This window comes from Eurypyga helias, unplaced genomic scaffold (genome assembly GCF_000690775.1).
Source record: "Eurypyga helias isolate BGI_N326 unplaced genomic scaffold, ASM69077v1 scaffold14662, whole genome shotgun sequence".
In the NCBI taxonomy this organism is placed as follows: domain Eukaryota; kingdom Metazoa; phylum Chordata; class Aves; order Eurypygiformes; family Eurypygidae; genus Eurypyga; species Eurypyga helias.
Genome location: NW_010235461.1, coordinates 24,957 through 41,348, shown reverse-complemented (window position 1 = coordinate 41,348; position 16,392 = coordinate 24,957). Strand labels below are relative to the sequence as shown.

At 38.1% G+C, this 16,392-nt stretch overlaps 1 protein-coding gene across 1 annotated transcript; it reads left to right on the top strand.

The window, feature by feature from the left end:
- Positions 1 to 387: 387 nt before the first annotated feature.
- LOC104505979 (receptor-type tyrosine-protein phosphatase mu-like) lies at positions 388 to 13,580 on the top strand (the record flags this gene model as incomplete). Its single annotated transcript, XM_010146764.1, has 5 exons — positions 388 to 718; positions 3,918 to 4,027; positions 8,524 to 8,725; positions 13,214 to 13,396; positions 13,499 to 13,580. Coding segments are annotated over 5 exons (908 nt in total), but the record flags the coding sequence as incomplete, so codon positions are not given.
- Positions 13,581 to 16,392: the final 2,812 nt, after the last annotated feature.

Genomic DNA, 16,392 nt, shown 5'->3' with positions numbered 1-16,392 from the left:
CTTTTTAGGTACTTGTTTTGTGAAGGTTTTTGCTCTAAAAGTGTTAACACAAATTATTTTTAAAAAAACAGATATGCTTATTTTTTGCAAGCAACAGATAGGTAAATACTAAGTGCCATTTAAACTGTATCATGCAGTTTGAGTTTAAGCACAAAAACTCTCCGGATTTTGTTTGTTCTTCATTCTTCATCAAAGCCAGTTCTCTCTCCTTTTCTCACTGTGTATTTTTTCCGTTTTTTCAGAGACCTATACTTTTATTGTCATTTCCACTATGACAGATAAAGCAATGAATTTCTTTTTCTGCTTATGTCATATTTATAGGACTGTATAACTTTGTATTACTCATGCTACTTACTATTACAATATATCAATAAATAATCATACCAGAATTATGTTGCTAATTTTGCAGATCCGGTGCGTGGGCCACAAAAACTGGAGGTTGTGGAGATCAAATCTAGACAAATCACTATTTGCTGGGAACCATTTGGATATAATGTCACACGTTGCCATCGGTACAACCTCACCGTCCATTACCGTTACCAGGCTGGAGGACAAGAGCAAGTGAGAGAAGAAGTAAGCTGGGATACAGAGAGTTCACATCCCCAGCACACAATTACTAATCTATCACCGTACACAAATGTCAGCATCAAATTAGTTCTAATGAATCCCGAAGGACGAAAAGAAAGCCAAGAACTTGTAGTACAAACTGATGAGGATGGTGAGTTTATGTATTTACGTATACATATACATTGTACAGGCATACAACCTGATAGTCAAAACATTTCTCTACACAAGTGCATGTTCTTCTTTCACTAAAATCTGTAACAGATTTTCCACCATCAGCAATCTTAAGGCAGTAAAGGGTCCATTAAAAGTGTTACAATGATCTTTTACATAACCTATAACATCCCACATCACGTAATCGTTTCTTTATTAAACTCATAAATTGTGCTTGAACTATGTTCTGCCTCTTAAAAGTTCCAGTATCACTTTGAAGAAATTTCATCTGATTGTCCACATTATCCCCTTGTAAGCTTTTCTACTGAATGATATGCTCAACATCAAATATTTGCTCCTCATTTCCAGTTTCAATTTCTCTAGCTTTGATTCTTGCAACCACTGGGCACTGTTAGTTGCTTATTCATACAATATGTTCCATATACAGACCTTCAAATATGTAGATACTCCTTTTCTTTTAGTGATTTTCAGCTAACATTGGGTTTTCGGATCTCTTTTTGAGAAATAACATAATGTGTGAGTGTCTTTTTTTGATGTATGGACAGCGGAATTGGCTACTGTGTCTCTGTGATACTGCAGGAAAAGGTTATGCCATCCTCCTAAGTCCTCCATGATATTATTGTGCTTACTCATGCAGAGAGTTTTCTGGAACTCTGTTAGCTACAGTACCAAAATGGGGCTTCCCTGTTGAATTGGTCATGCAGTAGGAGTCAGTTTCACCTTTCCAGAACACTCTGTGCTGAGGTATAGCCCTTTAGGGCCATCTACAAGTGTACCTTAGGTTTTCTGACCTTGCTTTTAGCCATTTTGAAAAGCCTACTGTTCACAGAAACGGTATCAAATGACTGGTGTTGCTTTATATAACAGATCTGTCCTCCTCCCCTTTTTATCATTGGCAGTCTGAACAGGAATGGCTTTGTGTTTTCTTCCATATCAATGATAGATTTACTGCAAACATGTTGGAAAGGTACTTAGAAAAAGCTTCAGCAATGACGAGTTCCTCTCATAATAAATACTTGAAGTCTGTCATTTAAACCTATTAAATAATTTAATATATGCTATATTGGTTTTGTGCAGTACTGATTTCTAATCAAAATGTATGAGGGAATAAATTAAACAATTTAGGAATGTATGGTTGCTAATGCAACAGATTTGATAAAGCATAGCTAACAAAATATGGTTTAATTAGAATTAATTTTGCTGTCATCCTCTAATTTTGATCTGGTTCAATTGTAGGATGGCAAAGCTAAAGACCTTATTGTTATCTGGGCTGTTAATGTATTTTTCTCTAAAATTTTGCATAATATTTTCTTATTCCTGGGCCTATGAAACTCCATGTTATTCCAAGACCTATTAAAAACCAGCATCTGGGGTTGAGAGAATAACTTGGACAAAAATTATAAATTTATTGTATACCATACACTTTCAGTAAGGTACATCAATCTGGATGTAACAACACAGAGTATACTAACCCAAATAATCACCATAACTATTTGAATCACATGATCATGTAGGTTGCAGGGGATCTCCAGAGCTCATTTACTGCAACCTTTTGCTCGAAGAAGATTGAGTGAGAACAGATCGCTCAAGGTCTTGTAGAGATGAGTTTTGAGTATCTCCAAAGACGGATATCCTACAACCTCTCTAGGAAACCTCTGTGACTGTTTGACCTCCCTTATGACATAACAGCTCAGAGTTTATGGCCTTCAGGTAACTTTAGAGGGTAACCACAGTGCTTTGCTATACTTCCAACTTATTTACACTGTATTTAATTCCTCTCCATTTACACATAAATCATTAATCCCACGATTCCAAATGAGTTTTATCAGTTCTCTCCTACTTGGAAGCAAGGTTTAATGCCCAAACTTAAGGTTGCCCTAAGGACATAATCTTACTGGTCCATACAGGACCAGTAGCGAGACAGTGAGAGCTGGGAATGCAGCTGAAGTATCAGAAGTGGAGAAAGACCTTGAAACTGGTGCAGGTCCCAGTGCCAGCTAAGAACTTATCAGTGCTGCTCCCTGCATCAAGGAACACAGCTTCGAAGCCGCTCTCACAAATCCTCCCTTGCCTAACTCTTTCCTGACTGAACCCAGCACACCACTGCAGCAAGTAGTTTCCACTTTCTTCCTCTAATATATGCAAAATTTTAAGGCCAGGCTGGACGAGGCTTTGAGCAACCTGGTCTAGTGGAAGGTGTCCCTGCCCATGGCAGGGGGGTTGGAACTAGATGGTCCTTTCCAACCCAAACCATGCCCTAATTCTATGAAAATGTTAAGTATATCTTCTTACCGGATCTTCACATAGTTTGTGAAAAGTGCAAACCCATCAGTGCCTGTGGCCTCACAACAGTCCTGTGTGCATTTTTCAGGATTTTCACATGCAATCGTTAGTGTTGTTACAAAAGCAAAATCACAGATATCTGTCCATGTGCTGTTTGCAAATCTCCTTCTCTGAAAGCTGCATTGAGTTTGGCTCAGGAATAAGGTTGTAGAACAAACAGGAGACAGAAGTAGATACCTGAGGGCAGTTGGCATACCTGTCAGAACCTTCTGGCATCCCTTAGTCTTCAGGGTCATTTTCATAAATTAAGAGACTTTAAGAAAAATTAGTAACAACAGATTTTCAGTTTGATTGCTTCATAATTTTCTTGTGTTCACCTGGTTGTAGGTTAAGGGCTAATGTTAGTGAGCACTGCTGTTCTGTGCAACATGTGGCTCTTCTTTCCAAACTGGCCATTCTAGTTCAGTCTGTTGAAACTATACCTTCTTACTTCAATGCTTGTCCATTTTCATATAAGTGTTTAATATGTCTTTTCACTATGGGATAATAACACTATTGATAGGCAAGTATCACAAATGGATTTTATTTACAAGGATTTATATTTGAGATACCTAATTCCTTACAAAAAGCTGATTTGTTCTTTCATCAGAAGTGTTTTGCAGGAAAAGCGCAATGCTCATCAATTCCTTCTTATGCCGAAGGTGACACCTATGTTTCCGTAATAGCGCTCTCATTAAATAAACCATCTTCCTCCTGAGTTACCCCAGCCTTTGTTTCTGTCTTGGGGAAATAACAGTGGGATGTTTTTTTATGTCATAACAGTGCAAATATTAAGCAGAGTGTCTCCTTCTGAAATTTTTCTAAAACCAGTGTTTTCTCCTTTTTTTATCCTTTAGTCCCTAGTGCTGTTCCACTTGAATCCATTCAAGGGAGCACATTTGAAGAGAAGATTTTTCTTCAGTGGAGAGAGCCAGCGCAAACATATGGTGTGATTACTTTGTATGAGGTACCTAACATTTTGCCATGTTTTAATTTTTATGTATAGTTTTGATTTTCAGAAGTGCATAATTAGGAAGAAAGTGAATTTTTTTCCAGTTTATGTAAAATTAGTCTTCATTTTTGAATAGATTAACACTTACAAAGTAATAAAATCAAATGTATAACGTAAGGTTGAATAATGTAGGACCCAGAATGCCCCTGGGTTGTCAGCTTTAAGAAAACTGCTATTTTTAGAACCATGTGATACATCATTCTGTCTGGTAATGTGGATCAAATATTTAAGATTGAAAGACAGATCTTAGTGAATTTAAAAAAAAGTAGGAGACATAACATAGTGGTGACAGTCAACATCACATTTAGATAAGGCTCAGTACAGGAAGCCTATTGTAATAGAAACAAGCAGGCATAATTAAAAAAAAATTTAGCATTTTTTCAATGCAAATTCAACAAAATTATATGTTGTTAGATGTCTAAAAATCGCTGCTTTTCCTCTTGTGGAACCTCTGCCTGAATACCTTTTAGAAAAATTGACAAAAGACTGCACAGATTAAGCTGTCACACAGTAATCACTGTTAAGCTTCTTACCTGACCTTACTACAAAATTGGTATTGAAATGCTTTGTTCAAAAAAACCCACCTAAACGAGATACGATGTAAAAGAAAAAATAAATTGAATGATAACCTATTGATATTGTTTTGAAAACTATTTTATTGTAACAGGATAAAATGTTACGAAAGAGGATGAATTTATTTTTTTATGAAGCTAACTATTTTCCAGCTATTTCCAGCAGTTGCCTATCTTCAGGGATCAGAATGTTTTAGTTCATATGTTAATGTTTTTATTGATGTTAGGCTTTATGTACCTAGAAACACACAGTGGTGAATCATCTTTCTACTTACAAACATGCATGAATGTCATAATTACATTGCTGAGGAGCACATGCACTATATACGTGCAGTTCATTCGTAAATGTACAGACATACATAACTCTGTCAGCTGTAATGGGAGTTAGGCAGGTGTATTCAGAGATGGAAGAGAGTAGCTTGGCCAGAGTTTCTAAGGTAGGCAGGACAGTGCAAGTCTCTGAACATCAAAAGAAACCAGCATTCCAACAGTGAGGAGAATATTGAGAGGGAAATACAGGTCTGTCCTTATATTGTTTATCTAATACACCTCAGAGCAGAGATGGAGGGAACAAGGCAATCACTTAAATCAGAAACTTGATTTAATGAATTTTTAAGCAAAAGATAACCTACAGAGTAATGCAACCAAACTATCCCTTGTTTTAAAGATGCCAACTCCGTCACATCAACCGTCTGAATATGAAATGACACCTAGTTGCTGGAAGCTTGTTGGTCAATACTTTTTCTGCCCTGATTTGCTTATAAGCGTAAAACATATGACAGAGTTTTTATAAATACAACTAGTAAACTACCTAGGGGCCAACAAATATACACAATGAATGACGGGGACACTTTACCTATTTTAAATGTACAGTTCAAGTGAAATACAAAAGCATACTTTGGTATATTTTAGCTGACTGAAGTAGCTCACAGGGTAAGATTGAGACAAGTTAGATGTACTCCAGTTGCCTGTGGTTTATAGCTTGACTTAGATCATCCATGATGTCTCAGTTGGCCCCTCTCCGGCTGATCCTTGTGTTGTCAAGGTAATGCACCTGGCACAGTTCCAAATCACCCATGCTTGTGAACTGAGGTGTCTAGCTCCTGCTGATGCCTTGTTGGAAGCCAAAGAGGCATCTGAGCCTTGGCTGCGTGTATGTCCACAATTCCAATCTAAAAAGCATAGCCGCTAAAGCTGCTCTTACACAATCGTATGCCACAGTTGGTATGGTTATGAAAACTGTGCTGCTCGTGGCATTCGCCTTCCAGAGATGGCCTAGCAGATGAGCACGAACTGAGTGGGGAGTATGCCTGGGTAGGGGGCATTTCAGCCTGCGGGATTCCCCTGTTCGTGATAATCTGCCTGCAGAGGAGTGACGGGCGCAGAGCCGCTTCTCCTTCCATTCATGTGTCACCGGCCACTGGACTGAGCACAACCAGGGGCAGAAGAATTGTACTGCCAGGAGGAAAGCCAGTATGAGAGCACAGGGTACTTTAGGCTAGAGTTGAAGACACACAGCTCGGGGGATGCAAAACTCACAGTATGTAGGCCTGAGTCAGACCTAGGAGCAAGGCTGCCCTGTCCGGAGCAAGCTCTTCAGCTGGTAGCCATTATTTATAGTATGAGACGTAAGACTACAGCAGCAGACACCTCCTTTCTGCAGGAGGTCCCAGGGTCTTGATCCCAGCAGATAGATGAAATTAATGTGCAGTCCTGAGTCTGCATTCCTCCTCCCAGAGAGAAAGCACAGTCTCACCTCTGCGTAGCATTTCTTGCTCTGAGTGCCTAACTTCCTATGTTGTTAGAAATCTCCTAACTTAGTCTGTTTCCTGAGGCCAGGCATTGTTTTTTAGTGCCTGAAGGAGACAGTCTTTTAATATATGTGGTGAGGAAAACTGGGCGTTGACGTATAAAGGATTAAAGTATTCGTCGCTATTGTGAAACTAAGTGCAAATCCAATTATTTTACCAATATTTAGAGAAAAAAGTTTTAGATGCAGAAATGACATAATGACAAATTACACCATTTTGCTCCTCTGTCACCAGTACAGGTCTGCAGTTGTAGGAATAAAGTGGTTAGTCCTTTGGGCAAGGCTTCATCTAAATTCGATACAAACAGTCAACATCCAGTGAGAAAATGACCCTCGTGCCCTCTCTTTTTTTTTCATGACCGCAAAGCTGAACTGGTATTAGCAATGGGGGATGTAAGAAACCAGTTTTAAAAAAAAAGAAGTATGAACAGTCTTACAAGTAGGAGTGTTGTTTCGTTATGGGGCGTCAGACACTTAGCTATCTAATAGCTAAATGCTGCAAGAGATTTATAAGAACCTAACATAGACTGCAGAGTTTCCAATAGCCTGGTGTTATTTTGAATAAAATTTAAGTGGGATTTTGGAAAATCCAGTTAAGGATCATAGAAATACAAAACAGAGTTAAAAGGAGCTGCAAGAGGCCATTTAGGCCATGTGTCTGTGGTAAAACAGGATCAGCTATATATAAAACATAGTTGTGATGCAATTGTCTAACCTGTCTTAAAATCTCAAAAAAAAAAAATTGTGACCCACTCTCCCACAAGCAGACAGAACACCTTCCATCAGAAAGGGGGGTTCTTTTGGGCAATATCTAATCTTAATTTCTTTACTGATACAAGTTTAGCTATTTGGTAGTCTTCTGTTATATTTGGGAGGGTTTAGTTGAGCAGTTTTTAAGGATCCAGTTTATGGATGAGGAATTACAGAGCATCTGCCTATATCTACTGAAATAATGTCAGGGTTTATCTAGAGAATATCAATGTTTTTATTACTAATTGTAATTTATTACACTTTGCTGATGTTATATTGGAAGGGTAACACAAAAATCAATTTTCATTAAGTCAGAGGTTTTAGGAAATTGCAAGTTCTTAAGATGTGTAATGCTGCTGCTTAGATGCTTCTATGTATTGTTTTATGTGTCTTCTTAATTATAAGGATATGGAATAAATATAGCAAAAAGAATGTCAATTATCACTTTATATATTAAGAATGTTGGAATTATTCACATACAAATGAAACTAAAAGTAAAAAGGAGGGATGAATCATCTTTACTTTTTAATTTTTTAATGGATTTTTTATTTTTAAATTCTCATTACAGTGCATGGAAATTAGTAATTAATAGAAGAAATCTGGATCAAGTTTTGCTGTGAACTTTATATTAACATTTCTAATGAAAACTAAAAATACTGTTTGAATCAAAGAACTGAGGATAGAATATACACTTTGCATATATTACTTAACATTTTATCTTTCCTTTCCTCTGAATGAGAATCTGACCTAGGCACGATATCATAACCTGAACGCTTCCAAATTAGCAATTACAATAGCTAAGCTTCAGACTAAAATACAAGCTTTACCCACTTTCTGAAAAATTTGCCTTAAGCTGCCCTTATCATCTTTTTATGGATAATCTTACTCGGAGCAGAAGTGTAATTATAGTGAAGTCAGCTGGAACTGGAGTCTACACCTTCTGTTATTCCCTTATCTGTTTTTACGTGGTTGTTTTGGTTTTGTTATGGTTGTTGATCAAAACCAACAGTAAGATGAATTCATAAAATGACACTGGTAAAGCCAGCATCTTGAAGGAATTAATGTAAGCCTGAACCCATCCTTCAGAGTTGTAATCTAGCTGCCTGTAAGTCTCTGTATCTGTAAGAGTAATAACTCATACCAGTTATGGCTGAGTTTCTGTGTCCCTTCGTGGGATTCGGGATTTGAAGAGTATAAGAGGGTAAGATAGCTTATCATAAAATGTCTGACAGCGCATACATCAGAAGGGTTTACTGGATAAAGATGCAATCTCTGTCCATCTGCTCAAGGCAGTTTATAACTTTCTTACTCTTTTGCAGATCACCTACAAAGCAGTCAGTTCCTTTGACCCAGAAATAGATTTATCCAATCAAAGTGGACGAGTCTCAAAGCTAGGAAATGAAACGCACTATCTCTTTTTTGGACTGTATCCTGGCACTACCTACTCTTTTACCATCAGAGCCAGCACGGCTAAAGGCTTTGGACCTCCAATCACAAACCAGTTCACCACTAAAATATCAGGTACTCAATTAAAGAATGTTATTGTTTGTTTATGATAATGACATGGGCGATTCTTTTGTTGTTTACTTCTTTTTGTTTGAAGAAGCAGCACATTGAAGAAGTAAAATAGACGTTCAGCCCTGAAGATGTCAGTGACGTACGTCAGCGTATCTGAAAAACTTTCAAGCGCTTAAATATGGGCTCGTGCTTTGAAATTCCTATTCACAACTGTAACTTATCACCCGAAGAAGCCCTATGAATTATGTGCCTGCAGTCAGTGCCAGCTGCTGTTGCAACATGTAGCATAGGGTTTTTTGGACATGAGGATGAGGGTTCCATTCAGAGCTTAGTCAGCCTTGACATGATTCTAAATTAGTACAGTAACGGTGCTGGAAAATCTCTTTAATGAGCCATGAACAATTGAGAGCAGAGCAGAAATGCGCTGTATCTCGTGCTCTCTTGGAAAGTGTAGCCAACTGCCAGCCTGCGTATGTTCCGAGCAGGCGTGTGGACTGAAGTGGGGATGAAACTGTATTAGACAAGAACATCAAGACTAGTGGCTTTCAGATAACAGCAGCATGATTCTGTCACTCTGCAGATTCATGAACAGTATTTTAAAGCCCTCCCAGAGGCAGAGGAACAGTCCATTTCTCTGGCTGATGAGATGCAATACTATTACATACTCTCAAATGCGAATGTAATTGATGACAAAATGTTTTGCAGGGTTACAGTTGAAGTCCCTTTACTCTTCACTTCTCTCTACTCTTCTTGGGAATTAAACTGCCAGTTGAACTATGGCCCCTTGATAATATTGACAGAAAATTACCTTATCTATTTGTGGTTAACCTTGCTTTTCAGAAAGGATAAAGGCAGGCTTTTGGGTACATAATATTCTTTCTCATTTAGTCTCATTCTTTGTACTTTTCCCCATCACTCATTTTCTGTCCTCACTGGAATGAAAAAAAGTAACAAGTGTTAATCAGAGCAGTTTTCTTTTTTCTTATTATTGGAAAAGGCAGTTAATGCAAGGTGGAAATTATTGCCAGTATGGGTGTTTGTAGAGGAAAAAAAAAAAGTTTTAGATTTTCAAGTAAGAAGATTATTCTTTATAGAAAGTCTAAACATAATTAACACTGATCAGTAATGATGGGGTTCATTTTCCATCTCCTTTCCTGTACTGAGCAGAAACTTTCTCAGTCAGAAATCAACTTCCCATACAGCAAGACTCGATATGAGTTAGGATGGCATAGTCAGCCCTTGTTAGAATGAGGAAGGAAGGAGAGTGTTGAGAGTGGAAGATAATCTGAGCATCTGGGAATAGTGCTGGATTTTACCTTGTTGTTCTTTTCTAAATTTGCTGTGTCACCAACTAAGACTCAGTAGTGTACACAGACATTGCAGGCGTGCTTGGGAATGAGACTAACCTCCAGGCTCCCAGGCAGCGAGGTTCTGCAGGCTGTCTTGTCTGCACCCCACGCTCTCATTACTTCGTGTTCACTGCTGTGCTAACAGGGAATGTTTGTGACTTGTCTTTGGGTAGATAAAGCCAACTTCTTGATGAATTTAAAATAGAAGCAGAATGCAGATCTCTTAGTATCATTGAAAAATCACAACTGAAATTTTAACTTTTGAATGTGGTACCCGCTTGGCAGTGCTATTGGCTTGTGATGTCACTGGCTCACTGTGTGGCTTTGACGCTTTTGATGTGGGCAGTGCTCTCAGTTTCGGAGAGATGCAAACAGAAATGCAGAACATCTATGGATAAAAGGCTACACTATTTTTTTTAGAATAGATGAGGTGGCAGCAGTATGTTCTGACCAATTTCTGAATTGAGTCGTTGCATTTTACTTTGTCAGACTCTAGACTGCATTTTCATTTGAATGAAACACTCTTAATTGCCTGTCTTAAGTGTTTGAGTAGTATAGTACTATCCTGTACTGTAAACAGTTGCCATGTTTCATTCCATAGCTGTGTGATTGGCAGTGATGGATGAAGTGATCTGTATGTAAATACGTATTACCAAAAGCAGAGCGCGTAGCAGTGCCTGCTGTCTAAATTGATGGGCACTCTACTAGAAGACTGTTTTCTGTTGCATATAACTTTGAAAAAGTCAGCTATGCGGGTTGAAATTTTGTACGCTGCCTTTCACGCTAAGAAGAATTTCATCCATTTCAGGAAAATGGTTGATATAATGAAAAATTCTGGTGACCAAGACATTACTTAAGTGCTTTCAAACAGGGATTTAAATATTTAGCAAGAAGAGAGACGTTAATTTGAGGCATCACTCTGAAAAACTATCCAGGTTTGGACAACTTGTAAATGTTGTAGTTTGCACACAAATGGTGGAAACTTGACAGAATTGAGCAGCAAATGTCACCACTGATGACATCATTACTAAATAGATTTAAGTTCGCCAAGCTTTTAGAGCCTTGCCTGTGTGTTCATCAACCTGGCATGACCCAACACAGATACAGCCTCTAAGGGCATTACCTTTTAGTGCTTCTAAGCTTTCTGTTGCAAAAACTGTGAACAGGAAGAGTATCTTCTGTTTTCTCTGTTTATGGATAAGTTCCTTCTTCTTTACGTGTGGGCACTGAGGTGGAGGAAGGGTCCTAACCTGGACAAGAGAAAAGTGTAAGAATAGATAATGTCCGCTGTCTGTGGAGAAGAGGAAAAAGTAGCCAGGGCTAAAAGGTGAGACTGGAAGAACCACAACTCATATCCTGGACAAGAAAACAATTTTGGTGGAGGGAGACTAAGATGAGTAAAGAGTGCAGGTAGGGACCTTGGAGTCGTAAGTTAGGAAGATTACAAGACTTGGGAAGGTGTGGGCAGGAGAACAAGGGCAAGAAGTTAGTGTTCCAGAAACATTCAGAGTTCATAGAGCTTTTTGGAGATGCAGTTACTCTGTGCTCCCCTTATTTTCAGGATGGTCAACCTGAAAATGGGGCATTATGTAAACAAGTTCTGGATGTTCAAAACAGCAGAACTGAAAAATGGGAACATCGTGTCTGAATCTTTAAAGCACTGTGGAATATTATGCCTCTAGGCTTCTCACAGTGGGTACCCAAATTACTTATAATGATTAATCTCGATGTTTGTGCTTTATGTCCAGGATTGTAGATAGAATTAAACTCTCTCAGCTTACAGGGAGGTTTTTGAAGACTATTTCTTTTATTTGTGAAGCATTTCAAAACTGGTGAATATCAATGAAAAGTGATGAAGATGTTAATGTTTTCACAGCAGACTGAAGATATGTGGACAAAAGTGTTCAAAAGCAATCCTTACTGATCTATATACAGGGCAGTATGAATAAAGGAGACAAGTTCGTGCAGCTTTGAAGTAGATGCAGCTACTACTGGGAAGGTGAAAAGGATTGGAAGATAGGCTTAAAAGACAGACCCACATTATTGGAGCTATTTAGTTTGCTAGAGGAGCCTGAAGGTTGATATTATCTGTATGTGGAGCGTAATATATTCTGAATAACTTTATCAGTATGGTCCACAAAGTATCCAGTGGCTGGAAGATGAACCTAAACAAACTGAGATGTCAAATAGGTCTCAGTGTTCAACATGAAGTAGAATTAACCACTGGAAGAACTTGCTAAATAAAAGATCTTCTCTCCCACCAAATGTATTTTCTTTTTCAAGAAGGAAATATTTTAGGGAACATCACTGCTCTGCATTATTCTCATGGTCAGAAAAGATCCTTGCAATGACCGCTTTTTGCTTCTGTAGCCTTTAAATCTGTTAATTTTGTGTCATCGTTACCAAATGGACAACAAGGATTCAAGAGACTGCTACACAGTCAATTAACCAAGCAGCCTTCCACTCAGTATAATGATAAAAATGCCACCAGATGATAGCACTGAAAAAAGTAGCAACAGTAAAAGACAGTAACTGAGGCATCATTTGTTTTATTCCCAACTGTAGTTCCTTAATGAACACACAGTTTGCAAAAGTGCTATTGAGTGTGGCTTTGAACTAAGATAAGCCCTCATGGTGATCATCCTGCATCATTATTGTAAATTGTGTCTGTGGTGGACATTAGACTCGGGACAGTCACAGCGCTAGTTAAAATTCCAGGAATGACAAGTTCTGAGAGTGCATCCTAATGCCACTGACATACTGAGAAAGCTGGACTCAGTTTCATAAACCGTAGTCAGTTCAGCGTGCACATCTGCAGATGCTCTTCGTGTGCTAACTTTTTTACTTCCAAGTCATGGCTTCTCAATACTTTCTGCAAATTTACTCCTACTAGTATCTGTTTGCTGTCTTGAAACTGGCAGTGAGCTGGGATTTCTTTGTTTGGTTGGGTGGTATTTTTCTTTTTTTCTTAAGTTATTTAACAGTTGTCTCACACTTGTGTTGTAACAGAAAGCATCTTAGACCTATAATATGGCCTTTGCATTTGAAGAAGTCTTTAAAATTACCTATTCAAATAAAGATACAGCTATTGAAAGAAGAAATACAGGAATAATGATTGGTTTTGCCTCTTTTCTTATTCTAGCACCCTCTATGCCACCATATGAACTTGAAACACCTTTGAATCAAACTGACAGCACTGTGACAGTCTTGCTGAAACCTGCACAGAGCAGAGGCGCTCCTGTCAGGTACTGGGAGAAAAATCTTTATAAAATTAAACTCAAATTGATTAATTTCTTGAACATGTTTTCTGGGGATTTTCTACACAGCAATCAGTGTCTAAATTCATGTCTGCATTAGCTCTAATTAAATTAAATAACTGAAGAAAATGAAAGTGCTTTGATGTTGTGTGTTCGTGTATTGTTTAAAGGATTTGATCCAGATGCAAGTGGCTTGTTCTTTGAAGATAAGGAACAAAGCCATAGTTCTGTTGTGTGGGTGGCTTCTTTAAGGTAATTGCTTACTGCAGTGTTATAAGTTCAAGGGCATATCACATTCTTTATGCTGAGCTACTGTCTTTAATATTCACTCTTCTTGTTTACTTCACAGATTTAAGATAATCAACTGTTAGTAAGTTAGCTGATTTAAACAATGTGTACCGCAGCATTCGTAAAGTGTTTACATTTCATTGACCATGATAGCAGAAATAGAAAAAAAAATTAACCTGGAAAGCCGGTAGCTCAGATTCTTTATTGTTGTATAGTACCTGTTAATGAATTCCCAATTTGCAGAGGTTTATTTCACCGCCAGATAGACGGTACTGTGTACGTCCTTCATTGATTGGAACAGAAGATGCCTGCTTTTCAGTGAAGAAAAGAGAGGAATGGTTAGATTATTTTGAATGAGAACCATTGATGAGCTCAATACTCTGAATAAATGAAAATATAGATGAGAGAAGTACAGATTCTTCAGCGGTTTAGGATATTTTTCCTTTTGGCTAATCATGTAACATCAAAAAATGGTTAATTCTTTTGTTATTGTAGGGGGAGTTTCCACCGATAGTGAATGACTATCACGTATTTTCATCATGACGCTAAGGTTTTTGGTAATTTCTGTTTGTCTGGGGAATTGAGATCTGGTATACTTGTATATGTGTGAATGAAAAGAAAGATTCTTAGGGTTTATTGAGAATAGTCCATGTTTCAAGAAGATGTAACACTGGGGAAGTTTGAACCGGCTGAGGGGAAAGAAAACCTACCAAACAAACAAAAAAACACAGAAAACATTTAAAGCAGATTTAATGAAACTATTTGATTTAGCAAATTAGAAAAGAATGATTTGATGTTTGTTTTACTTTATCTCACAAAGCTGTAGTCCTGAATGCAAGCATCTTGGTTAAAATAGTACCAGTTGGAGTCGTTGTTTAAACACGAACATATTAAAACATTAATAAAAAGCAGTTTAATTCCTTTTATCTGCATTGTGAACTAAAGATGATTGACTCCTGTAGCAGGTGTGACACATCAGAAACTTCACTGAAAATAATAAGGAGCTACTTAAGAGATTAAAGTGTGCCAAATAAGGAGATGAGTGCTTAGGAATATAGGAGAGATTTAGAGTAACATGAAGCTATAGAACTGACAGATGAAGACACAGCAGCAAATCTACAGAGGTCCTTTGCAACAGGTCTTAAAATAAAATGAATGCTGACTGCCAACTCAGTGTAAATACTGAGTGAAGCAGAGTGAAAATCAAAATAAGAAGTTCTTAATACTTTTAACATTTTATTGTTCATTACCCTCTCAAGCACACTGTTACGCATAGCCTGCAGAACACATTCTGCCTATGAATTTTGTCATCTTAATCTGTAGCCGCTGGGTGTTAAAAGTTTAGTCGTACTTCATTCATGCACACCACTAAGCAAGATGCCTTGTGTATTGATTCTGCTGCAACTACCAGCTTGGTTAGTGCAGATTTTTGAAACTGCACTAAACCTGCAGTGTAAATGATTGTTGTTGTTTTATTGATCAGCACATCAGCCATGTCACATAAAATTCTTTAATTCCTGAGATGGATAAGGAGAGCACAAATTCTACCATTCGTGTCAACAAAGCTAATACCTGAGGTCATTCAGATTTCCATCTCTTTTCTGTGATTAAATTATTTTTCTCTACTTTAATATGAAAACTCTTGATATCTTATACCTTATTTAGAATCCACACACAACCACCACAACATAAAAGGAGAGAAAGGGCAATGCTGACTGTTTAAATGTTGATTCAAAAAGCAGACTTTATGGAAATGTTCAGGAAGCTCTGTTTACAATGATAAAGTGCACATTAATCGTGAAGGCCAAATGGTATTCCAGTTTTTTTTAGAATTCATAAGACTGGACATGATTAAAATGTATTTTGTCAGAGTTTTAATACAACAAATACAGTGTGCTTTGTCTTCAATTGCAAGTCCAGCATGTTTTATGGCAGTTGTGTTTATTTCAAGAAGATTATTTCGGAATTATATATGTTTAAAGCAGTAATGCATTCAGTAATAATGAATGCACTTCTTTAACAGCTGGCTAAGCTATTTTGATTTTTAGAATGACTGTAGTTTGCAAGGCTCTTTGTTTTCTATTAAGATGATTGGTCTGTGGAAATTGTGTAATATATGTCTTATTGTGGATACTCTTTTTTTTTTTCCCAAAGATATGTGTATGTAAGAGTCAGTAAAGTTTTAAAGAATTTGCATAAAAAGCACACAAAAGCAAAACTTTTTCTATGAGGACACTTCAACATCTGTTGAGGGACTCTCTCTTCCAAGGCAGTATTATTTCCAAGACAACCAGGGGATCAGGCCCAGCCAGCATGGGTTCATGAAGGGCAGGTCCTGCCTGACCAACCTGATCTCCTTCTATGACGGGGTGACCCGCCTGGTGGATGAGGGGAAGGCTGTGCATGTTGTCTACCTGCACTTTATAAAGCCTCTGACACTGTCTCCCACAGCATTTTCTTAAAGAAGCTGGTAGCTCATGGCTTAGACAGCTGGATCAAAAACTGGTTGGAGGGCAGAGCACAGAGGGTTGTGGTAAATGGAGGAAGTCTGGTTGGTGGCCGTTCACAAGTGGTGTCCCCCAGGGCTTTGTTTTGGGGCTGGTCTTGTTTAACATGTTTATCAGTGATCTGGATGAGGGGATCGAGTGCACCCTCAGCAAGTTTGCAGGTGACAACAAGTTGGGCAGGAGTGTTGATCTGACTGAGGGTAGAAAGGCTCTTCAGGGGGATCTGGACAGGCTGGATCAATGTCCTGAGGGCCAACGTGTGGGGGTTA